Source organism: Orussus abietinus, unplaced genomic scaffold (assembly GCF_000612105.2).
Source record: "Orussus abietinus isolate OABI.00-Male unplaced genomic scaffold, Oabi_2.0 scaffold15, whole genome shotgun sequence".
Lineage (NCBI taxonomy): Eukaryota > Metazoa > Arthropoda > Insecta > Hymenoptera > Orussidae > Orussus > Orussus abietinus.
In genome coordinates, this window is record NW_019396010.1 from 815,284 (window position 1) to 841,322 (window position 26,039).

A 26,039-nucleotide genomic window follows, 5' to 3' on the forward strand; every position below is an offset into this window, starting at 1 on the left:
TCTTGTCGTCGTTAACGACACCGGGTTTATTGTTAACCGTGCAAACGAGCCACTCCTCTTCTGAACGCGGTTCCGGGACGGAACGTACGCGACGCGGAAGTGTGACCCGCGGGAAGAAAGGGAGGGAAAAAAAAAATGAAACCGAGGGAGTGGTGGCACTTTAATGAAGTCGCACATCGACAGCCCTCTGGGGCTTTTCCGCCCGTGAAAACCGTCTCGGGGGTCGCCAGAAGGAGACGTCGGGTTTCCTGTCAATCGCGACCCTCTCTGCACCCCCTTGGGGGTACATGGGACACAGGGATGCACCCTGATACGACGTGTCACTCAGCTACGGAAATGCACTTCCGTCCTGAGCATCGGTCTCGGTTCTGCGAGTCTTGCCATCGCCGTCGATCGGTGTCGAGGTCGGCTCTGGTTCTTGGACCTCCCTCGACTAATTAAGAAAATATTAGTACCTCTTCCGAATGAAATTAAATATTCCTTGAAATCGAGGCTCCTAGATCTACTGCGGGGCTTTGTCGGTAACGAACTACATATTCCAGTGCAACGTTAATTGCTATGTGCGAGGGTACAAAATGTAATGCGTTTAACTGCGAGACACCTTCGGCTGCGATTCTCTCCGTGAGGACGGTGCACCGTCCTTAGAAGGGAGTAGGCCTTGTAGGTGCACCTTTGTCAAAGCCCCGGTAAATTATCGGCCCGTAAGTGCGACAACGCGACATGGCGTTCGACTATGTACCTCGTGTACGCAAAGCGCCGTGGGAGCGGGGGGGGCGTTTAAACGCTCCTGGCGGCTGTTTCGATTTATTTTCGGGCCGCGACCAGAGGGGAATTGTCAGCCGCAGGGTCGCCAACTTGTCGCACTTTGTGCCAAGTACACGGTCACCGGCACGGCCGGTCGATTGAAAATTTCGATTACGCCCGGCAGAGGGTCCTTTAAGCGCGTCCCTTCGACGCCGGGTCATTAGTGGCCATCGAGCGCGAGTCGGCGACCTCCAATAGAATCGCTCACCTATTGTTTTCCCCGGAAAATTATCCGATAAATTACGACCCCCCTGTGAAATAGGTAAACCATGTTTGCGCCAACACGAAAATAGGGAAAAAAAAAAGATCCGCGCCTGGTACGGTGTACCTCCCTCGCCGCAATTACTCTCCTAATTCAAAAAGCGTTGCTTATCTTTCGGACGTTCATCGAGTAAATTACGACCCCTGGAATTATTTAATTAAACGTGCTTACGGGAATACCTATGTATGGTGTACGATGATAAGTGTCAGTCTGGTTGGCTAATGGCCTCGCGCACTGGAATGGTTCCCTCGACTAGGGCGGTTCGCCTTGTATATCCTGGAGGGTCGTATCCTAAATCACGTCTCAGTTGTAAAATCATTCGGTAAAACGCGTTTACGCGTATGCGTAAACGTCAGGTGAAACGAAGGCCAGTAAATTGCAAAATCGAGCGCCAGTCGAGAGCTGGCTAACGACCTCGCGCGTGTCATTACCAACCCCCGAATAGGGTTGCGCGCCCCATGTGTAAATCATGGAGTCACGGGGACGTTCGCATTATCCCATAGGAAATTTATACATACGTATGAGTATACATTATGTCATTCGACGCCCAAAGGTCCTTCCGAAACCGCGTCGGAGGCCGGAGGGGTATTAAGAGGGTAGTTGTTCAGCTCTTATTGCGGAACATTTCGTTCATCCCCTCGAGCATCATGGCTGAACGATTTGTCCCCCAGGAATCCCAATTAAATCTCGAAATGGACCGGACAGTGGAGGACGAATCCCCAACTGCCCAAGCGAGGGTAATGCCCGGTAGGGGTGTTTTCAGGGATAAGAACAGCTGCGCCCTTCGGGGGGTTGGAAGGTTGACAAGACGTTGAAAAAAAGATAAGAGCGAATTTAAATGAAGTTATAAGAGATATTCCCTTGGGAGGAATTTTTTTCTTCTATTTCATGTCCGTGGCTTTAATCCCCGGTATCGATTAGGGGTGGCTTCCGTTTTTTCAGGATCCTCCGGATTTCCTACCTCCCCTTGGGAGGGTCCCCCCTTGCCGGTTCCACCCCCGACGCGCCGTACGTAGGCACTCCCGAAAGATATTACCCGCGATCCCCGACATCCCGGTACCATCCCCAAGAGACCCTCGACCCTCCCTCGACGCGATCCGTCGTTCTCCGTACGGAGGCTGATTGCAATAAAATCATGCCGGCCGTCGACGCCGCGGCGTCGCGACGGCGTAGGAACGCAGGGACGCAGCCGGCCGACGGAGAACGTTTATTTTTAACGGATCACCCCATCGATTTATCGACTCGACGGGAGGCGCAAACCCGACGGCTCCTTTTGAGAGCACCTCCGGCTGGCGGGGCGGAAATCTCACCCCATGCGGTGCTTCCGGCAGGACTCGACGTCTCTCAACCCCCGTCTCCTCTCGTATCTCGAGAAGACCGAGAAAAATCCCGTCCCGTGAAAGCGTTGGCCGAAGTCGTCGATAAACAATGGAAGGCACTTCCTAGGTCCCCCTCTTCAGGGGGTAGGACTCCCGGAGAACTCGTCGCGGAAAACCCGATGTCAATAGGCCGCGGTTTCGCGACAATATCCGTTCCGGTCCTCGGAAAATCCTGAGACCGGAATTTCCCGGGCTCCCCTCCGGGTCGTAACGCAATTTCACGATGTCCTCGACGAGGGGTCGCCTCCCTTCGGGATCTCCGGGGGCTTCCTCCCCCGGGAGTTGGGGGGCTCCACCCCTGAGGGACCTTCGTCGTTTCCGCAAGCTCGGCCTGCTCTCCGGAAGGCTTCGAGGGCCTCTTCTCTGCCTCCTGGAGCAGTCGGGCGGAAGCGGATGTCGAGGAAAGGAGAGAGGAAAAAAAAGGAGGAAAACTCGTGCCGGTCAGAACGCCGAGTCCTTTGTCCTTCCCTTTGGGGGAATTTGCTTGGCACGGAACAACGGGAGAGACGGCGCGTTTCGCCCTGGAGAACGGACGCCGAAGGGGTTGCAGGGGTTGACGAGCACGAAGGGAGAAAGCTGTAAGGAAAGCGCCCAGAGAAAGGAGGAAAAGGGGGAAGAAAGGAACCCAGGACGAGCTCAAAGGACGACTCCAGCCTCGTTTGTACACGGTACGCGTGCCACTTTCGCGAGATTCCGCACTTTGATACTCCAGCGTTTTGTATTCCGCAGGCTCGGCCGAACAAGGTACCGGGATAACTTCCCGGAAGAACTTCGTCCTTTCGATTCGAATTTTTCCGGTCACGGGAACGGAATCCTCCTGGAAAAGCTCGGGAAATATGATTCTCCTCCGGGGCGGCCAGGGGGTGGCGGAAAGAATTACATGCAACTCCGTTTACTTCAATCTCCCTGATAAATAGTTCCGCTCCTCGGCCGCGCGTTTGCTAATGCCCGATTGGACGGGAAACTTATATGGAAAGTTTCCCGTGGAACTATTTCAAGTTGACGGAAGGCTGCGATTCCGGAAAATCTCGCCGAGCCGGCGCCACCCCTTGAGTCTCTCTCCCTCCTGCGCGATGCATTTATTTATTTATTTATCCTGCCGAGTGGGACGTCCGCTCTTCTCTGTATCGAGAGGCATTGCCGAAAGGCTGGCACGAGGAGTGTTTGCAGGGAGATTCGATTTCCCGACGTTTATCCCGGCCCGAGTAAACCCGGGGAATAAACTGCAGGTCGACAGAGGGTTGTTTGTCCCCGATCGCCGGGACTTCAGAAACTTGGGGATGACTGCCAAGAAAAGCGACTTCCCAGCGAATCTTTCGAAAGATCCCAGTTAAACGTCGTTACGCTTCCCTTGTCCAATTAATCCTCCTCCCTTATCTAATTAATGAAAGAGTAGTTACCCTTTTCCCGTCTAATCGAATGTTCTCATATCCCCGAGGAAGGAAAAACAGAAATCGTCACGCGGACTAATTTCTACCCGGTCCATTTTCCGCGGTTCCGAGGACCCGGAGGAGAATATGGCGGAAAAAGGAAAGGAAACCGGAGGGGGATGATGTCCCCACGAGCTGGCGAGGGTAGCACGAATACGCACACGCATAGCCCACGCAACGTGGAATATCGCCCGCGGCAATATCCCGACACATTTATGAATTTCCCGTGGAGGGAGTTTTTTCCGCGCGGCGGAAAATCACTTTCCGGTCCGGCTGGCCTCCGCATGTCCGGTTTGGTCCTCCGCAAATATTCGCATTCCGGTCAGAAGTGGGATTGTATTTGTGCGTCCTCCCCCTCTTCCTTTTCCCTATTTCCAAGCCTCCGGGGAAAAAAAAAAAAACAGGGAAAGGATTTTTTAAGTGAAACCCCTCCCTTCATTCCTGGCATTTATAATAATTCCTCACATAATGATGAGTTTCCGCCCAAGAAACCGGAAGGAATACCCCGCGGGATCGTTTGATTTTCCGCAGCGCGGTCGTGCGAGTCCGAGACCTCGGAGGCGCGAACGTTCTTTTTACGTACAATCCTCCCGTCGTTTCCGTCGACTGTACATCACATTTATGAATCCCCATCGGCTGGGAATTTTTCCGCACGGCCGGTCCGTTTTCCGCGCGACCAGCTCGGCCTCGATCGCCGGTCCAGCGCGGCAGATTCGAAAGAATCGCTCGACTTCGTCCGAATTTCATTTTTTTTCCCCCCTTTTCTCCATTTTACGCCCCTCACCACCCTCGTTCTCTGTCTCTATCGGCATCCCCAGAATGAAGGCCCTCTACCATACACGTAATACGTTCACTCCATATAAAGTACAAGTAAAAGAAAAGCACGGATTACAAATCGCTCTGCCTCGTTACACGTTTCGGGAGCCGCTAAGTGGTCATTTCTATTCAAAAGACAAGACTCGGTCGGCGGTCCCCAGGAAGCGGGAAAGCCGCCCCGACGTCGGTGGCTCGTTAACGAAATCCCGCCCGGGAAAGAGATTTCCCGGCGTCGTTTAATTGGACCGAGAGAGAGAGAACGATCGCGAGTTCGCACCCTCGGGGTTCGACGGTTCCCGTCGCTAATTAGTTTCGAGCCCGATTGTTATTCCCGGACGATGTCAACGCGAGCCTGTTAGCGGAGTTGGGAGAGACCGGGGTGCTCTTCGGTCTGGTTGCGCGTCCTGGGGAGGGTTTTCCGCAGCTTTCGAGTATTTCCAGCCGCCCCGAACGGTCCCGCGCCATCCGAAACGGTTCCAGCTGCGAAACGATCCCTCCCGGTTGAGCTCTCCCCCGGGAGCCGGTCTCCCCGGAGCCGACGCAGCTTCCGCGAGGCGATTGAACGAGCCCTCCCATTTTCTTCCTCTCCAGAGGTCGATACAATTTTCTCGCCCGATTCCTCCGAGGGATTTCGGACGAACCGCGGAGGGCCCCAGGACACGTCGCCGAACGCTCCCCTCCGCACCCCCGCGTTTATGAAATATTCATGGGACGTTTTAACGCCGACATGCGTCCCAGGGTGAAACGAGGTCGGCTTCGTATCCGGTTTTAATCGCGGCTAATGCCGCGCGATATTTCACGCGGCTGGACGTCGACGTGCGGAGTCGCATGGCCCGATACCGATGCACGCGTTGCACCGATGCAAAGAGTGCATCGGGCACGCAATCGTCGACCTGGCCGAGATGCGTGAGGATCGTACCCTGAGAAAAACGGCCTGCTCGTAGAAATATTCATGGCAACGACGATATGAATTTTTCATTATCTACGGAATAATTGTTCCTTGCACTTCCGGATGACTTGGACAGTACCTAGGATTTGGTTGTAAATTTAATTACCCCTCGTTCGAGGGATCTTTCCTTGTTCGGGTCTGCTCGGACATCTCGCAGCTCTCGCTTCCTCGTTACGTCCACCCTGCGCCTCCACCTTCCCTTCGGAACTTCGATGCAACTTTAATCGGTTCACGCGAGATCGGGCCGGCCTGCTGTTAATCTCGCGTGCTGCACCGGGGTTAACGCCATCGCGTGACCAAGTGATTCGTCGATGCCGCAATTTGTCCGAAAGTACCATCTGGGCTCGATGTGAACCGCGCGGTACCTGGATGAAATCAGTACCTCGGCGGATCTATGTACACCTGTACCTATCCATCATACCATACGAGCGGTATCAAGTTCAATAAGAGCAATGCTTTAGTAATTCCGCTGGTACCCAGAGTATTTACAGAAGCTGAGCACGATTGACTCGGGACTTTTGGAATTTTCGTACGGATATCTTATCATACTTTCGAATTCTTATCGCGCTCATGAAGAGCCAAGTGCCGCGCAGGGCTTAGTGATTGCAATCGTACGGCAGGAGGGGTCGTCATTTTTCTAAAAGTAGGGTTTAGTTTCGATGAAAACTGAATATCTGACCGAGTACGGGATATCCGAAAGGAATACGTACGCACCTATCCGTTTTTATCACGCCAGAGCCTTATCACCCCCATGAAGTCCCGAGTGCCTCGCTCTACAGTCGACGCATAGCCAAGTAGCGGATCCACGTTTATTCTACGGATACCGAGGAATTCCCAGGGAATAAAATTTTTAACGCAATCCTAAATGAGATTCCTATCATACTCCTATACGCTTACCGCTCCGCGGCATCTTTACGACGCTCATAGAGCAAGAGGCCGAGAAAAGCGCCGGAAGCTCCCACGATCTCGGCCAGTCGTTCAGTTTTTCACCCCCTGCGAGCAAAAGCAAGGGTCGGCCCGGGTATTTTCCGCGAATGTAATGCCTCCATTACCCGAGCGCCGAGTCGAATTTACGTCGACGGAGGGAAAAGCGGTCTCGTTACCGTCACTCGTTCCCTCCGAGGCGAATTAACCTTCGCGATTACTCTTCGGGTCCTCATGGCGGCGGAACACGCCGCGACATTTTCGCCGTAATTTTCGGGCCTCGAATTACCCCCCGGGGACCCAGTGGCATGACACGGGGCTCTATGAACCTCCGATCGATATGCCTAATTGAAACCCCGAGAACGTACACATTTTTCCCTTCCACATATTTCTTGCCTCAATTTCCCTTTCTCAGGAAAATTAAGGGGGTGCATCATTGAAGTCAGTTCGGAAAAGTGCCGTAGTGTTAACGCGCGATTGCAGGGGGGGTGCATCGAAACGATCCTTTGGGGGTGTTTCCGAGCTTTCCGGGGGTTCGGGGGGTTTAACGGGGTTTATTCGCGGGGGGTCTCCACGGGGTGGCAAGGGCGGCTCGGTCGTAAAAGCCCGAATGCCGATGCGTGGACCACCCCTTCCCTCCCGGTCTCCTTTACGCGCAATAAAAATTCTCGAACGTCCGACCGGCCGCAGGGGGGCTTTAATTAAAGGAGAGCTTTTCGTTATTTAGAGAGACACGTCGGCCCTTTGTCGTCGTTCGCGGAGTCTTTCTCTTATTTTTCACTTTTTATTCCGACCCCCGCGGCGATTTACCCCCTCGTCTTTTCGTTCGTCTTCTTGCTTCGCATTTTCAGGTTTTTCCACCTTCCACCCCCTTTTTTTTCCCTTTCAATTATATCAATGGGGGTTTAATTAAATAAGAGCTTTTCGTTATTTGGAGGGACGCCTTAGCCCTTTGCCGTCGTTCGCCACGGTTCCTGGTTCCTTTCCTCCCCCTGGTTCCTCCATAATTGTTCTTTATTATTTATTCGCCTCTTTATCGCTTCGAACGGCTTTAATTAAGAGGAGAGCTTTTCGTTGTTTAGAACGGCACGTAGGCCCTTTCAAGGACGCTTGCATTGTGGCTCTCGGGAAAAAGGAAGAAGAAAGGAAAGCCTCCTATTGCGGCAGTTTCTATGTTAATTCCCGACCATCCCCATGGGGGATGAAAGTAGACCGAATCGAAGGGCAGAAGGCTGATCGAGGTTTCGAGGAAATGGGAAACACTCCTCGTCGATGTACTTCGCCTCCAGAAAATACCCTTGATTATTTTATATTTTACCAACCAGGTCGACAACACCGATGCCTAATTGAGTGGCATAAATATACAATGCAGTTAAAAGCCAGGGGATAAATAATTAACCCGTACAAACCGAATTGCGAAATTATCGGCATCGGTGCCGCAAAGGTAATTTCGATAAGAGGAGTACAGGTCGATTCGGTCGATCGGATTGTGTTTCAAGGCTCTTTAATTATTAATCTTAATTGGAGCGTCCTGAATTTCGACTCGGGGGAATTTAAAAAAAATCGTCCAGCGGAACAAACGTAAGAGCCGCACAAGAGTTAACGGCGTCGTTACGAAACGGACGCGCAATATGGCGGCGGGTCCGGCGAATAAAGCGCGCCTGTTCGCCCGGTGAATATTCGTTTATCTCGGCCGCCTTTCAGCCCCGGGGCTGCGTTTCCAATTACCGCTCGGCAGCTCGAAACGAAGAGGCGATATCTCGAGGGATCTCGATTATCTGCAGAAGAGGGCTCGCACAGGCGTTGAAATGGTCCAAGCGTGCCATTGACCTTCGTTCCTGGCGCTAGTCACGCCGCGCGCAAGAGCGTTCTCCAAAATGGCCGCCAGCGCGTTCTCCGAAGCCAAGGAACGGAAATTCACGAAGGATAAATAAAGAAACAAATAATTAATATTCCGAACGATATTTGTCCTATCCCTTGTCCACGTCCCGAGAGGCTCTCGGGGTTTGCAATTCCCGGGGGTGATCGGCGTGCCGATTGGCCCCGTGAAATGAAACCCGGGCGAAGGAGCGTCCTCATTTGCAAAGAAATCCCGAGGGAGAGATCCCGCTCCGGGGAGGAATTCCACCCCGTGGTTCCTGCCGAGTCCTGGCCCACCCCCGGGCGGTATCCTGGAAACCCTTCGCTCTTCCTTCAGACGCCCCTTTCTCGCGGTAAATTCCTTCCCCGGGTCCCACGTGAACTTGTCGCAACTTCCGCCGCCGAGGAACTTCCCAAGTCTGGCGCTCCCTTTTTTCCCAGGTGTCCTGGACGCGACCCAACTTCTCCTGCTTTTCCTTTGAACTAATTGTCCATGGACATTTTCGAGGTTAAGTCGCCCGCCGGGGGCAAATAGATTTACATATTAAGAATCGTCGACACGGGTATATATGTGCACAAGTACTTCGTCGTTTCCTCGGAACTGACGCCTGGGGAAATTTTCACGTACTGATAAAGCACTTGCAAGTACCCCCTGTAATTTAATTCCTAATTTAGCCCCCTGCTCTCCCCAAAACGGCGCCGCGGGTAATCCTTCGAGAAATCGCGCGGTTAATCCTCGGCGTTGCATCCGCAGCATCCCTCCGCCATGACCGACGATCTCTCCGCACTTACCCGGCACACCTGGCAGGTGCCACAGCCGGTTATTATGTTTTGCATGGGGCGAGGGGACGAAAGGACCCAACCGAGTGCACGGGATTCGCGTTTCCCTTTGACGCGTCGCGTTGCCATGGCGATCGGATGTCACTCGGGGTATACGCACCTACAGTCGACGCCGAAGCCAGAAGCGCCCGTAACGACAGCCGCGGCGACGGTGATAAGGGAAGCCGCGGTGATAACGGCGCCGATAACAACGAAGGTCCCTCCAGCTCTACTCGTCGTTCCCCAAAGAGTCCCCACAATTTTTCTCAACGTTAATCACAATTTTAACCACCCACGAGCGGACGAACAAAGCGTAACTCGTTACTCCTTCCATTACTTAACGAACCCATTACCTCATTGCCCGCGTTATCGATCGAGGAGCTCAAACGTGGTCTAATTGATTGCTTTTAAATCTTTACTGAGTTCTCCGACTCTAAGGGGATGACGGTGTTTTTTTTCCCTTTTTTCCTGAATTTTCGAATTGTATCTTTTCCCATTGCCGGATTCGCCGATAAACGCGGTGGAGCTTTCGGGTCGAGATTTCCAAGGGTGGTGATTTCTTTCTCCCGTAGGGGTGGAAGCGCCCTACTTGGAGGGTGCATGCTAATTCGCGGCCCCGGGGGAGGTAATATCCGCGGAGGTGAACTCCTTCCGGAGCGATCGGGAAAATTGAACGGGAATAAGGGCGGATTCGCGAAAGGGTGAAAGCGATCGAGGGAGGGAAGTTGGCGGCGACTTCCCTCCCTCGAAGAGGTAAACTTCGATGAAGTTGCCGCACTCGCGCCATTATTACCCCCGACTCGGATCGACCGGAAGTCGAGGAGGGTGACGTTCTCGCGGGGTACGTCGAGAGTCGACTGATATTCTCGAGTGGCCGATAACAACAAGGGACAAGGCGCCTGTCGAACTCGGGACTGTCGTTCGATCTGCGGATAAGCGACTCCCTTATATATATCGAAATGAATTTCCTTTTTTTTTCCCCGACCCTTTCCCAACCTTCCAAACTTCACGTCACGTGACGCGATCGATACGACGAATTGTTACGAAAGGAAGCGGGGAAAACGCGCCTCTCCAGGGAGATACCAAAATGGCGGCGCGCGAAGAGTCGCGCCCTCGACCTACTGGAGTATAAATTAAAAACTAAAAAGAGTGTACTTCGAAATTAACAAGAATCATTGGACATCGTAATACTAATCATGATCGCGTTCAATATCGTTTCAGGAATAAAGAGGTCCATTAATTTCTGGTTCCGAAATAATGGAGACACTAATGGAGGATGGGACGAATCCGCGCGCGAGGAAGAGTTCCGAGGAGGAGGAAGGACCGGATGTGGGTTATATCCGGGGAGAAGGAGGAATCCAGGGAATCCGGAGGTTCCCTGGAATGTGGGGTAACCGGGTCCAGGGTGGACGGGTGTCGGCGATAATTCGATGAATATTAACAAGCGATTATTACGTCGATCGGGCGCGCGTCCAGGGAGACGTCGGCTCCTCGAGGTCCTCTTCGGGGAGGCCGGCAACACGAGAGGCGGACAAATTGCATATCTCAAAGTGCGCGACAGATCCGAGAAGAATTCAATAATGAAATCCACCGGATTCCTCCGGCGTTTCGACGCGACATCCTTTTTCCGCCTCCACCCCTCGGCAGAAGAAACGCGTCGGCCTCGCCTCGTAACTCAGCCCTCCTATTTCTTTATTTCTTCATTTCTTTATTTCCTTACACCCCCAGGAAGAAATTCTCCTAGCCATTCCCTCACCCCCTCCAGCCCGCGATTCCCCGTCACTCCCCGAGGCTCCAGGCCCTCTACGCATAATTAATGAAATTTATTAATGCCTCTCGAATAAAGCGCACAAAAATGATTTCACATCCTTCCTCAGTGGCGATTCGCAGCCCGAGCTTTAACGAGCTTTCTTTTCCCCGGGGGATTCCTTCCTTGGAGGCAGGGTCGAAATAAGGAGGCACCCCGAGGAACCGAGGACTCGCGGTAATAATGGAATGACCCAATTAAATAGTAAATCGGATGTCGCATCGAGTACTCAGGGAGGTAAGGCAAGTCCCGGGAAGAGGAGATAAAAATGGAGGATTTCGCCCTCCGTTTGGTATTTCAAGGCAGGACCTTGAATCCACGGGAAGAGGGGAGACGCCTTCCCGGGGAACGTCCGAAACGCCGGGGATAATTATCACGGGGATGCGCCATTCGCCCGGGGGTCGTTCTCCCGGCAATTAACGGAGCTAGCAATTAATTCATCTCGCTCACTTTAACCGACCTTAATCCGCCGCGGAAGAAACGCAGAACCGCGGGCGCCGTTCTGCGTTTCCCGCGAGCAGCAGGTGAGAGACGAACGGGGTGAACGATCCCTCCCCGATCATCCCCTATTTACACCGCCACTCTTGAATCCGATACCGCCGATCGAATTAATACTTCATCTACAATCTCCCCGGTACTTCCTAATTAATTAAAATATAATACTCGACTCGAATCGGCGCGATTTACACCTAGCGGGGTTTGATAGGGAGGGTGACGCCGATAAGCGGTAGATTTGATAACACTCATCCATATAAATTTTTCCTCCCCCAGCCGAGACCGCGCATTCCCCGGGGAGTAGAGGTTGCGGTGAATCCGCTAGCGATTCAATTAGTCAACTAATTAACGATTAAATGGCAATACTCGGGTCCCCGTGGCGTCGGTATCGACCTTGCGCCCAATCCGGCCGGATCCGTCTTATTCGGCGTTAAATTGGACGCCTTTGTGGGATCGTTTACCGACATTGGAAATTGTTTCCAGCGAGGCTCCTGATAGAGGCCGCGAGGAACGTCCTCGAGGGAATCGGGATAAACGAGAGCCGGACGTTCCTGGCGAAATTCCGGAGTCCCGATTAGAGATCCGGGGACGCAGGGCGGGAGGATGCCACGGGCTCGATGAGACGCTTCGATAAGAGGAAAAGGAAGTTCCGAGTCTAGGAGGCCAAGAAGACCATGGCCGACTACGAGAGGATCCGCCTGGTGGTCCTGGGGGCCGCAGGGGTTGGGAAAAGCGCCATCGTCAAGCGTCTCCTCGGCCAGGGCTTCACGGAGAGGTACAGAGCCACGGTGGAGGACCTCTACTCCAGGGAGTGCGTCCTGGGCACCCTGACCCTGAAGGTGGATCTCCTGGACACGGCAGGTGAGACATGGGTCGGCACGAAATCGGTATCCGAAATCGTCGCAGCCGTATAAAACCTAAATCACTTTAGTCATTTCATGACTAACCTTTTACAAACGGTAATACAATGGGTTTGACGACACGGCAGTCATCGTCGATTTATAAAACGCCTAGTGGGTTTATTAAATGAAATGAAATTTTTTATACCTCCGATTTCAGGTGACCTGCAATTCCCGGCGATGCGTCGACTCAGCATCGCCACGGCTCACGCCTTCCTCTTGGTCTACGCGATCACCTCGCAGCCGAGCTTCGACGAGGTCAAGAGGTGCTTCGAGGAGATCAGAGAGCAGCGACCGGACTTCCAGGCACGAGGGCTTCCCCCGGATATCTGAAAAAAAAAAAAAAAATAGGCGTCGTTAGTTTCTGGGAGTAATGGGTCTTTTCGGTTCCAGGAGGTGCCGATCGTCGTGGCCGGGAACAAGCTGGACTTGGCCCCGGCCCGGAAGGTGGTCCCCATCGAAGACGTCAGCGAGTGGCTCTACTGCGAGCTGCCGAAGCTCCGAGGGAAAGTAATGGAGTGCTCGGCGAAGGACGACTACAACATCAAGGAGATCTTCAGGTGCTTCGTCACCCTCTCGAGGATCGTCCCGAAGAACCCCACAGGGGACGTCGACGAGTCCGGCCTCAGGCGGCGGTGTTCGGCTTACGGCTCGCGCAGGTCCTCCGATTATTTCTCTAATTTCGACACTTTACAGCGGTATAAAAAATCGTTCTCAAGAGTCCTTCAACATAGAGGCCCGTCAAAGTCACCGATGACCGAGCAAAGGTGCTGGAACCGATACGCGTCGGGTCGTGCGAATCCACCTGAAGTCGGGATTTTTTTTTCTTCCGTTCCAGATCCGGAAGTCCAGGAGGGAGGACCGGAAGCGCAGGTTCGGGGAGTCAGCAGCAGCTGTTGGCGGCGCAGGGGACCAGCGTGGTGGCGGTTGCCGAAGAGGTGAAGAGCAAGCCTCGAAGTCGCAGTCTGATCAGGCGGGCCTCCCGGAAGACCAAGCAGCAAATTAGGGACGCCCACTCGGACGACTGCAACATCTCCTAAGTCCCCGATGATGGCTCGAGGGTCTCGACGCGACCCCGAAGGGGCGGTCGGACCTCCTTCCTCGCAGGAAACGTCGACCAGGGTCCAAGGGAAGCGCCGACCGGTTCTCCATTCCTCGCCGCGGCGACGTCGCCGGCCAAGCCGACGTCGGGGTCCTCTTCGGGGTCCCGAGGGTGCCGAGGAGCCCGCGAGGCCGACCAGAGCTGTGAAAGTATCAAAGTTCCAAGGTACCACGAGCCGTGGGCTAAACTAGGGTACCTAACGAGGGGGCGTTTATTTTAACGCGCCTCCACCTTCGTTCGCGTCCTCTTCCACCTTGGAAGACCTCACCTTGCGGGAGGAAGAATCTTACGGAAGCGAAACGCTTAACGCGGATCCTTCAGTCGAGGAGACGTGGAATTCTTCCCCATTTCTCTCTTTCTCTCTTTGAGTTTGGCCTTTATATCTCTCCTGGCAGTCCGCGAGATCGCTCTTCAGCTCCCGAAAGAGGGCCTTAATTGCTTATGCCGAGGATTCTTAAGAATCAGCCCGCGTCGCCATCCGCCCCGAGGAATCGACACGCTGCATCGAGTTGCCCAGCAGAGTTGCTCGTTAAGAAAAAAAAAGGCGTTCCTGATTTCTTTCTCTCGTCTCCCTCCAATCGGAAGACTCGCTCCGGGGGGAATTTATGGATGCAGCTCTCCGTAAACTTCCAGGATTTTTTTTTTTCATCCCAAGTCCCGCCGCGCTCGGCGACGACTTCGGTCCACCCGCGGCGCAGCTTCCCCCGGAATTGCCGGATCCTCTGGCGGCCGATTTTGCGTGACGTTAATTGACATTGCTTTCGAATCTAGATGCGAGAGTAGGGACTATTTGTAGAGGATAAACTTATCTTCGCGGAGATCCTCTGGAAGGCGACGCGAAGGACGGAGCTTAACTAGCGATGGTGGATTCGAATCGGCGGAACGGGACCAGGGCTCGCTGGAGATCGGAAACCCTCGACTCGAAGACGAAGAAACGTATCTCTAGCTGTTAGCGACAAGCTTTTAAGCATCTCGATGTAAAAATGTCTCTTGGTAGCACGTAAGAAGGAGCCGGTAGCAACGTCGGTCGACCAGCCTTCAACTAAAGTCGGTTAATACTAATTAAAAGAGAAAATTAAAAACCTCTTCAGGGAACTCCGACGTTGACGATGCTGCAAGGTAGTTGGCTTCGGAGGGTATCGGAGACATCGGAAGTTGTTTTCCCTTCTAAATCCGCTTTTAGTTCCTCTTCAGGGTCCTTCACAGGGTCTTCTTCTTGTCCGCTGATCCGCTCTCGACTTCGGATCCGAAGTTTATGGGGACCGAAGAGATTGGCTGAACGGCAGGAGCGAGGACGACCTGGGGGCACATCCTGAAGGCACCTTTAACGAAGAAAATCTGTTTATCCCCTCGCAGTTAAACGAGTTAGGAGCCGTCCACTACCTTCGACGTCTTCCTCGAGGTCCACCCACGCACGGCCCTGCCGGAAGAGGCGATTAAACCAGGATCAGGCCTCGGTACCTGTAATGGGAATCAATACTCCTGGAAAGGTTAGAGACCGTGACGCAAATGTTCCGGCTATTAATCGGGAACTTGACGAGCCGAACATGGGAACCTTGAAGAAGTCGCTTGGTGCCAAATTGGGAATTAATTTCCCGCCACGATTTCGCGTTATTTACATCCCCATCCGGCAATTCGACAAGGGAATTTAATTCGATCCTTCGGAATGCATGGTGCCATTCCCTGGACTATTTGAAATAACTCGACATGTCGACGTTGCTACTCTCCGAATTATCCTACTTACCGATATACAATTACTGTACCGATATACCTCTAGAAGTAAGTAGGAACGGATCGGTAAGGCCGGATCTCTTTCGAATTTTGCTGAAGATGCGTGATTTTAAAAACTCGGGAAAAAAATCTTGAACGACCCATTCGCCACTTTTGACGAATGGTAGGAATGAAAGAGAAACTTTAATTCAGGGAAATTGAAAGGAATAAAAAAAATAATGCGATCAAGCACGACTCGAGAGAGATTCGGCTTCCTAAAGAACCGAACCGATGCACGAAGGGGATTGAACGCAAAAATCATTCCGAACGATCGCGCGAATTTACGGATATTTCGTACGCGATCGGACATACCTTGTAGACGTATACGCAAAAGCTCTTAGACATGTAAAATTACGTTTAAGCCCTTTCAAAGGGATTTCCTTATTGATTTCCCCCAAACCTTTTCGAAATCGCGAGGTTTCGACGATCCGTGCGCGTGAATGGGATTTTCTACTTAATGGTATCTCGCGGAAGTTACTCCGAATAGCGTGTCATTACAGTAAGGTAATTAATTCCCCTTATTCTTAGGCGTAGATTAATCCAGAGAGCGCCGCATTGGCCCCGGGGGAAAAATCAGACGAACGAGCCGGTGAATATTAATTACTCCCCCTACACAGGGTGTTTCATATTAATGATAGAATTCGTGGATTCCCAAAAATGACTCTTTACCGATAGGGACCTTTATCTTGAGGCGATACTTCCGAAAATAGTTTCTTAGGCTTAATTTCTACCCCTCCCTGGACGTCGGGCATGACACGCCCTGTACATAGAGCCTCCCCTAAACGAAATTTTCAATCCATCCGCGGGATCTCGCGAAACAATTACTTTACCTCGACGCAGGCGACAAGTACACCTGTTCCCGCCGCACGTAACGAATAATCGATCGTTCAATTAATTCCCGGAGTTTACTTGCGATACATACCGAGCGGGTTTAGCAGCCGAAACGCGAGAAAAACTACCGAAAATTCTCGCGCATGAGAATTTCCTGTAATTAAACGTGACAAAGGCCCGAGTAATTAAGACCTCGTTTGTACATCGAGTGATAAACGCGGATATTAATTGCTCGGTCAGACTGGAGGCAGGGGATGAAGCGAAAACCGAAGACGATCCAACTCCCCCGAGCGCCTCGCGGATTCGCACTTAACAATTGCTGTATAAACTATCTGTCTGTCTGTAATCATGATTTTCTCGCTATCGTGAGCCCCCTTAGGCAATGTCTCCTCCGCTATTTCATCGAGCGAGCCCGCGTCGTCCGTTCCAGCGGATTCCGAAGCCCTCGATTAGTCGCTCTTCGATTAAGACAGGATACAATTAACGTCCCGATCGTAAAGGGACCTAGCGATGAGAGGCGAGAAGGTTCCTCGAAGACGGTCTCTCAGGAATCCGCTGTTAGAAAATCCCCTCGCGAGAAATCGTCCTCCCCATCCGCTGGATCCGAATCCCATCTTGAACGTTATCTTCAAACTTTCCTTTTCTACCTCCACCCCTAACGGGAAACATAATAGTTTTGGCGCAACCACCGGAGATGCTTCTATTTCTCCAGGTTCCTAAAAATAGAAAATGAATAAGTACGTCGAAGAGGGAGAGAATTTTTCTTTTCGCGTTCCTGAGAGCACCCTTCGACAGGAGAATCTCGACGATTCGCGTCACTGATAGGGACCGAGTGGTACGCGCGAGTCACTCTCACGACGTATCACCTTCGACCAATTTTACCGAGTGTCTCGTCGTTTCTCTAAATGTATGCACCGATCTCTTCTACGAATCTTATCACGCACCAATACTCTCGCCATTGCGAGGGCGGAATTCCAATCCTCGAGATAGGCTTGGGCGAGCGTTAACGTCGTACCTCTCCATTCGCGTTGATTTGCGAGCTCTTCAAGAATCGCACATTGCCGTCCACGACGTAGGGAGTGCGATCCCTGTCGGCGTATTATTCGCTCGTTTCCTTTGAGATACGCGAAACCACCCGATGCGAGTTGTAAGAATTCCTCGAGGGTTTTACTAATTTTTTTTTTCTCTCTATCATTTATGATAAAACATTGGGCGACGACAAGGTTCTCCGAAGAAGGTACGTAGAAGCATTCGTTATGTCAGACGGATGACATTGGGATAACTTCCCAAGAAGGAGGACTGTCGAAATTGAATATAATTAGTTGTGCCCGTAATTGCTTTCGAAGAGGATACTTGTCGAGACGAGGTATAACGAGGGATTAGCTAGCCCCGATCAGCACCGACGTGTTGAACATTAATCTTGTACCTTTTAAATGACGTATCCGGACGTAACGGATGCTCGTTGTACGATATACCGTTTAACGAAACAAAACGTGAAAGACGAAAAGTGATTTAAAATACGTCAATAAATACATTTCAGATGGACTGGTGGAGGCGTCTTCATTGTACTCTTGGATGGTTTCAGGATACAGAATGTATCGGGAGGACTTGTTTATTCCTAACGTACACGTTTTCGTTTCTACAAGAAATCGAGCACCTATAGCTTGAAAATGTACAATAATGTTAGGATTTTCTTACATACTGAGAGAGAATTATTACGCAGTCTTAGCTCGAGACGGTTGACATATTCGAATCCGTATCCGAATTGCAGTGATAGTCAGACCCATGGAACAATTGTTTAAAATGTTGCACATACGTTTGACAATGTTCTCCCCGAGTAAACGTCATGGTATTGTGCAGTCTCATATTGCGCTGCTCAAAGAACTTGAACACCGAGTGAAAGATCACAGGATCGTCAGAAGCTTTTGCAGCTTCGAGAAATTTCCTAGCAGACGCTTGGTCTGCCATTCCAACCGATCGAACATACCTAAAAACGATCGCAGTTGTCACCTTTCATCTTTTCTTTTAATAGTTGGTATTACCTTAATGCAGGGAGAATGTGCTTTTTCGAGAGGAGAACCTCGATTATCTCTTCATGGGCATTTCCAAGACGCTTTAACATGTCTAATGCAAGCTGAAGAGCTGCTGGATACAAGTTTTCAAGAGACAGTAGAAGGCATGCCAATGGCTTCGAATCGGTGACTACGTGATACTGCAATAACTGATGAAGCTGATAGTATGCCTTTCGTCGAACCAGTGTTGTGATGAGTAACTCGTAAAGGTAATGTTGCACCGGAATGCCATGTTCCACTAATGATCTGAACAATTTTGTTATTTTAGGGTAATTTAGGATTTTCATCTACAATGGCTTCCTATGCGATCAACATACCTGATATATTCTAATAGTATCCAGACCAACATTTTAGGCTGAATTTTATCCTCGTTAAATTTAGACAATACATGACTATACATGTCACTTTGGTCTAGTAGCATTTTATGCGTGAGGCTTTCCGATACAGTGGTCGGACATTTCATGTTATTCTGTAAAGGTGTGCCCATCTAGAAGAAAGAGACGATATAATCGATTGAATAAAGCCGTGTCAAGTTACGAGTTGTCATTACTTGGCTTTGAATCTCGTTCTCAAGATGGCTTCGATAAACGGCATTTAGTTTACCAAAGATCGTTGGCATGTCCATCAATGTAACTGGCATCTCCATCATGAGATTTTGCAGTACTTGTACTAAAACATTCTTCGCATCTTTGCGCTGCATTAAAAACTCAATGAGCAGTACTTTATCCGTAATGAGATTGACCAGTGCTTCTAGCCTTAGCTGAATATACCAGAAGCAGCCTAATATTGCATCAATGACAATATTGGGCTGAAAAACAACCCAGTTGGGCGAATCTACGCTTTGTTAAGGAAAATTATTGGAGAATTGGTAAATTCTCAAATAAATTAATTTTGAGGATACAAAGCTGACAAGGTTCGGCAGAAAGTTCCGATGATGATGATTCGATGGTAGGCAAGATGTATGGTTTAATTGGTTTTGGCACTGCTACATGAGTATGGTGTATCACTGTCCCATCGCTTACACCAGGCAACATGATATCAAAAATCATTGAAGTCTGGAAAGCAAGGAATGTGCCTTTATATTAATTGTAGGCAAGCAGGCTAATTTATATTGGTTGAAACTTACTTTGGAGGCTTGATGGTGCACAATGATTAAGTTATCAACAATATTAATGGCAAATCTACCACTCGTGTCCAATTTCAAAATGTGAGTCTTTTGTATCGTCATCATTCTGAAATGATTTTATATTGAATTACATAATACTTATCCATTGAAAAAGAAAGCAAAATTTACTTGTGAATTGTATATACGTAGACAAATGCTGTTCCTGATGAACGATTGACGCCTGGCTGATGACGTAGCATAATTATTCTAGGTATTCCATATAAAACTGCCAAAGCTATGTCTCTCTCAGAAACAGCTAACTTTCCTGGTTTTACCGAGCTGGCTTCCACTAAAACGATTTCGTTACTGAGCATGTTTTACTAACGACGATCAACGATAATTATTGCTACACGTATGGTTACATACTTTCAAACTTGGGGAGCTTCAGAAGATTTTTAGGTGTAACATGCACCACTTGCATTTGATTTCCCAACGAGCCACAGGGTAACAGAACCAAATTACTTTGTCGACAGTATACGAACCAGTGCGCTTCTAAACTCAACGACTTCAATGCTTTGACCATGTGCTTCTCTGGAATAACCTACAGCAACTTGATATTAGAAAAGCTCTTAACATGTTGTAATTGCCGAGTAACAATATTCACCTGAAATAACTCTACTCCATGATCCGTAACCAAAAGAATCTCATATCCATGTGTCCATGTAAATCCATAAATACAGGCATTCTTTCCTTTACGACTTTGGGAATATTCTACTTTATCCAGACCTGATTCTGGAGAAAAATTTGCAAATTCAACGGAGGACATGGTTCGCTGTATTGCGAGTATACTCATGTCGGGTGAGAACTTTATCGACAAGACGGGTTTCTTGTTCTCCATACGGAAGCTCAAATTTTGATCAGGTCCCTTGACCATGACATTGCCCAAACTAACGGCAAATACCTGTAAATTGTCATTAAACTTTAGCCAAGCCCTCATTACTTTATCTGTCCATTTTAACAACTGGACTGGACATTATAGGTTAAAATTGCAGAATTAAAAATGTACACTTCTAGCAAAGTTTAGATCACCTGCTGTTTGGAATCGTCGAAGAAAACATCAGTTCTAGTATTGTGCGGATCAAAACGAACAGGATTATCGGATAATTCCAAATAATAGTCACTATTTACTTCAGGATCGACACTCTCCATCTCTTCACCCAACTTAAACCAACTAATATCAGAGATGAGTGATAATGCGATAGAGACGCTATGGTTTACAGATCTGGGATTTCGAGTCCGATGGAAACGCAGTCATTCATAAATACGCAAATTCAATTCTGAGCGTTTCGATCGGCACTTAAATTCGGATTTACTGGGTTTGGATCCGATAAATCCCGGGTTATAATTACGATGGAGACGTAGTCTATATATTTCAGTGGTGAAAATGTTGAAAGTAATAGGTTAGGCATTCGGAGGTCTAGAATCTTGTTCTTTAGACTGGAATAGACCGAATATACATTTCTTTGTTATCATTCGTTATCGGCAAGTGCAAGCCTGAATATTTTTAGTTTCATTAATTGTCTTTTTTATCTGTATCGCACAAATCACTAACCCTGCTACATCTATTTTTTGTTGAATCAAGGAAAAGGGTTCCATTGTTTATATGTTGTTTCAGGACAGACAATAAAGATGATATCAAATACATCACTGTTACACATCGGATCCAGAGGTATTTCCACATGTTCTGAATTGAATCAGATAATTAAACTGACTCGCCTCCGAGTTGTGGATAACAGTGAAATTGGCAAGCAAGCTATGCTGGAAGGAAAACCACCTAGATGTATACATATTTATAACAAGGTCGGGGTTGGATATATTGGTATGTTAACAATTGTTATTTTTACCTATGTCATGTGTAATGAGTATTCATATTTTTTGCTCGTTTGTTGTTTTCAATAATTATGGGTATGCTCCTAAGTTTTACGATCATGTCATAGTGAATTAATCATCTGAGCTGATATTTATTAAAGGGGACAGAATTCTGATGGCTGTGAAGGGTGAAAAGAAGAAAGGCATTTTAGTAGGGCTTAAACAAAATCAGAAACCAAAGGTACCCAAATACGATAGTAACAATGTCGTGTTTATTGACGATAATGGGACTCCCCTCGGGACAAGAATTCTTGTACCAATTCCTCATATCCTTCGAACGATATTAAAAGAAAAGACCCATTCTAAAGGTGCAGATTATACAAAACTCATTGCGATAGCATCAAGATTTATATAAAATTATGTTATTATTATAATTGTAGATATTCGTGTATACGTTAATAAAAAGTAAAATAAAAACGATCACATTTCCTGTATTAATCGTAATATAATAGTCCGCGTCTCCTGGCCCCGACCCGATCGACTCGCTCCACCGGCCCAATCACGGTCCATTATCGGGCCGGTGATGGACTCAGTGAGCTGGCAACACTGCGCAGCGGTCGACCTTTACAAATGGCGACTCGCAGCTGAACACGCTGTGACTTGTGACTCTCCTAACCACGATACCGTAGGAGTTGTCTCCGTGTAAATCAGTGTAAATAAACGTTGAAGCGATCGGGAGAAGACACAGGTTACGAAAGCGGACTCGACTCGGGATATCGATAATTGGAAATCCGAGAAACTTAACCGTGGAACGTGGAAAATGGGAAACGTGCTAGCAGCATCCGCGCCTCCTCCACCCCCGCCTCCGACTTCAGGATTACCGCCGAACCTGGGGAAGCCGGACCCCACGACGGTGTCCTTTGGATCACCCCATACGTCCGAGCACCTTCCGAATCCGGGCACTATAGAAGACCTTCATAAAAAATGCAAAGGTATTAGATAACCCATACATCGTATATCATTGAAGCTTTAACATTTCGTTTCGCGATCTGAAGAATCTGGTTTTCGGTCATTTTATCAATGAAAGTGTGATTCAATCACGCTGTTGTTTGTTGCTATTGCAAAATGAGGACGTAAAATTTATGATAAGGGTGGAGTATCGATAAAGCGGAATAACGCACCACCTTTCCGAGTGGTGGTCAAGGTCCGAGGTTTCCAGTGGAAAGATGGTTGTATGCTGGCGGGCAAACGAAGTAGAATTGACTGACCTTTGTTTTTTGCATGTAGAGTAAGGATTCGATTCCTATTTCTGATTTTTAGAGCTTTAATTTACGTTCTTTCTTTTGCAGATGTATTTCCGGTTAATTTTGAGGGAGCAAAGCTGATGATCAATAAAGGCCTTAGTAGTCATTTTCAGATATCGCATACAATAAACATGAGTTCTGCTTCACAATCTGGATACAGGTAATTTATTTTCAGTAAATATTGTATCATGTTATGCTATAATATTTTAGATTACATAATACGGTTATGTTAGATCGGGATATTTGTCAATCTTAAATGTGAACTTTTAAAAAATGTTTGTAACTAACATATATATTCTTTAATTTGATATAATAGAATAAAGTCAGAATACTTTTATAAGTTTTATTATAAACTGAATGTGTAGGAATGTAATACAATTGTGTGATATGTATCTTTAACCTATATTACGTTATAGGTTTGGAGCCACATATGTGGGATCAAAACAGATTTCACCTCCGGAATCTTTTCCTGTGTTATTGGGTGACATCGACCCAAGTGGCAATTTAAATACCAACATAATTCATCAATTTACCGAAAGAATTAGAGGAAAAATGGGCACACAGATTCAAAGGGGTAAATACACCGCTGTACAGATGACTGGGGATTACCGTGGTGATTCGTACACCGTTTCTCTAACCATTGGGAATCCTGACATTATTAACAATTCAGGTAAGGTAATCGTTAAAGATAATTAGTACCGGGACATTAAGTGAAAGGAACAGTTTCAGTTCATTAATGAAATATGATTATATGTTGAATAGGTGTATTAGTCCTACATTATCTGCAAAGTTTAATGCCTTCTTTGGCATTGGGTGCCGAACTAGCTTATCAAAGGGGCATTGGCGTTCCTGGTGGACAAATTGCTGTACTTTCTGCAGTTGGTCGTTACACAAATGGAGACTCTACTATTAGTGGAACTCTTGGTAGGTACAGTTGCTCGAGGTATATGATTTGGAACTGATTTCAGAATGTTTTGCTGGTTTGCAATGATTAACAATCAGTTTTTATTAATGTTTTATAGGTTCAGCCGGGTGCCACGTTTGTTTTCATCAAAAAGCTAGCCAAGAGATTCAAGTCGGGGTTGAGTTAGAAATCAACTCGCGGATACAGGAATCGACTGCCACCATTGCTTACCAAGTTGACTTGCCTAAGGCTGATTTAGTATTCAAGGGTAATTAGGATTTATTATTCCATTATATTCTACAAACAGAGAATTAAATTACAAATTATAATTCCTTCGTTCTCCATTTCAGGAAGTGTCGATTCAAATTGGACCATAGGCGCAGTCCTGGAAAAGAAACTGCAACCTTTGCCATTTACGTTTGCTCTCAGTGGCATGATTAATCACAACAAACACCAATTTAGATTAGGTTGTGGTTTAATTATTGGCTAAGATTGTTCCACTTGGTCAGGTTGTTATTTGTCATGCAGAGGGAATCGGGAGTATCGTTCGTCCCGATTTGTACGTCGTACCGTACCGCCCAATTTCCAAGTTCTTTATCCAGATGCATTTGTCGATTGCACGTTTCCTATCGTGGACGATACATTCGAGTGACACGACTGTGTTCAGGTTTATTAAAGAATTGTACAAGGATTTTGTTAATCCGTATCCTTTTGTTCTATAGTTGAAATTAAGGTAAAGTGAAACCCCCCACAAATAAGTCGACTCGAACAAGACTCTTTTTTTAAGGGTGTTGGACCGATCTGTATCTGCATAACTATACAGAATACTCTAATAATCGAGAAACTCTTACTCGAACGGGATAAAGGCAAAAGAAAGTCTCTTATGAGCGCTAAGCTAAAACGATGGTAATACGAGGTCTCGGAGAGGGAATTTAGTTGCCACTAAAATTACAGATGGCGGAAGGTGGCACTCTGTAGTCAATTGAGGCATAAAAAACCATGAATCTAAAGGATTTCTTGAGTTTTTCTTCGATTACTTTATAATTATTGTACTGAAACTACACATGGATTATGTCATTTGGTAAAATACCCAATATAGTTCCACACAGCTGTCGATATAAATACGACGTCGGCAACGTAGGTATTTAGGTGAATCTTTTTCACCGACGTCGATCAAGTTCCTCGACATGTTTCACTTAACTTTAATTTCCCACTTTACAGTAGTCCCCGTTAGACTATCCTACACGTCAGGATTCCCCGAGTATATTTAACCTGTTAACCGGGGAATTAACTTTTGCACAACTCGTTTCACATTGGGGACTTTTTTCTTCGTCTATGTTATGTTTAAAAATTTCTATGACGAAAAAAGTCATGCCCATTTGAGGTGTCTTTCTGAGGTGAACCCGGTTAACGGGTTAAAGAACGTTACTCGGTCTTGGACAGAGATGTGACTAAGCTACCAATTGTAATAAAGTAATAAAATATGTATGTACAGAAATTGCGAGAATGGGTATTTCCGCAGAAACTAGTCAGGTTCTTTGAAATGGGAAATGCGGAGGTCCGTCGAGAACGAACGAGGTAGGAAAGCGACTAGTCTTGGAAATGAACCGATGTGCTCGCCTTGTTTCTCGAGTTCCGTGACGATGTCGGCTTTACGTTTCGCGTCAGGTATTATTGCCGCAAGTCGGACCTCCGTGCCGAGCGAAGCAATAGCCCTTTATACCCGCACGTACATACCTATTATATTCCACTACTAGATGTACTCTGAAAATTCCTGCCGGACGAATTTTCATTAAAATAATAGTACTAGAACCTCCCCAAATTCCTAAATAGTTCTTTTAATGGGATACTCTCCCATATGTCAAAACAGAAGTCTAAAACTCATTTACAACCAAGAATCATATTCAAACTTCTCGACGGTCATGAAGGAGTTTTTGATTTCCGCTTTTTCATCCTGGCTAGGAATTTTGCGAAACGCCAATATGAACGCATTAATGTTACAGTGTAAAGGCTGCAATAACGTTTGACTTTCAATTCCTTTATTTATGAAGCAGTCGATTTTTTAAAATCTAGTTGAGAGTACTTCCATTGGATTTTTAACGTACACAGGATCTTTGGAATTCCCTGAAAATCATGAAATAATATTGGAATTGGAATAGGAAAAGAAAAAGATTGTAGCCGGCCGACGAAATGTGCACTCATTAGGCTGTGCTCTCTTCGTGGACCTTGAGGACTGTCAAGGAAATCGATCGAACCGATGAATGAACGATCGATCGGTAGAGCAGGCGAATGAATGAATAGCTCTTATCCTTGATGGACGAGTAACCTGGCACTCTTAACACAACTTGGCCCGTTGTGATTCAGCCGAACCGATTTTGTAAACAATCTTTTCTCTTTCATACGCAGCTTCCACGCCACGTGCGCTCGATCGGTGCCACTCGATGACTCTCGATCGTATCGAGAACCTTCCCGTGCGATCCACGATGTGGAATATACGTAAATTAATCGTCTTAATTAGGTCTATAAGTATATCAAACGTACACGGTCTATCATCCACCTAAAAAAGTGTCTAAAGGACTTATTTAAATATCTATGTCCACTGTAGATATCTACGATGTATATATATATTGTACATACG

The 26,039-nt window shown here is 48.0% G+C and overlaps 4 protein-coding genes across 4 annotated transcripts; 3 read left to right on the plus strand and 1 right to left on the minus strand.

Moving 5' to 3' along the window:
- The first annotated feature begins 12,219 nt into the window (after positions 1-12,219).
- LOC105696388 (GTP-binding protein Di-Ras2) lies at positions 12,220-13,572 on the plus strand. Its single transcript, XM_012418811.1, has 4 exons — positions 12,220-12,406; positions 12,605-12,750; positions 12,838-13,142; positions 13,283-13,572. Exons 1-4 carry the CDS (start codon positions 12,220-12,222, stop codon positions 13,482-13,484), a joined length of 840 nt encoding a protein of 279 aa, XP_012274234.1. The 3' UTR covers positions 13,485-13,572.
- Positions 13,573-17,655: 4,083 nt separating this feature from the next.
- On the minus strand, positions 17,656-20,561 carry LOC105696561 (uncharacterized protein C18orf8). Its single transcript, XM_012419130.1, has 10 exons — positions 20,414-20,561; positions 19,989-20,285; positions 19,751-19,925; positions 19,514-19,673; positions 19,346-19,451; positions 19,121-19,274; positions 18,770-19,053; positions 18,537-18,706; positions 18,190-18,465; positions 17,656-18,134 (listed from the first exon to the last, which is right to left on the minus strand). The coding sequence occupies exons 1-10, from the start codon at positions 20,531-20,533 to the stop codon at positions 17,873-17,875; spliced, it is 2,004 nt and encodes a 667-aa protein (XP_012274553.1). The 5' UTR covers positions 20,534-20,561; the 3' UTR covers positions 17,656-17,872.
- Positions 20,562-20,729: 168 nt separating this feature from the next.
- Positions 20,730-21,666, plus strand: LOC105696386 (39S ribosomal protein L14, mitochondrial). The gene is made up of 3 exons (XM_012418808.2): positions 20,730-20,866; positions 21,000-21,203; positions 21,355-21,666. Exons 2-3 carry the CDS (start codon positions 21,014-21,016, stop codon positions 21,606-21,608), a joined length of 444 nt encoding a protein of 147 aa, XP_012274231.1. The 5' UTR covers positions 20,730-20,866; positions 21,000-21,013; the 3' UTR covers positions 21,609-21,666.
- A 347-nt stretch (positions 21,667-22,013) lies between these two features.
- On the plus strand, positions 22,014-24,899 carry LOC105696560 (mitochondrial import receptor subunit TOM40 homolog 1). The gene is made up of 6 exons (XM_012419129.1): positions 22,014-22,185; positions 22,543-22,657; positions 22,914-23,167; positions 23,260-23,421; positions 23,520-23,669; positions 23,752-24,899. Exons 1-6 carry the CDS (start codon positions 22,014-22,016, stop codon positions 23,889-23,891), a joined length of 993 nt encoding a protein of 330 aa, XP_012274552.1. The 3' UTR covers positions 23,892-24,899.
- Positions 24,900-26,039: the final 1,140 nt, after the last annotated feature.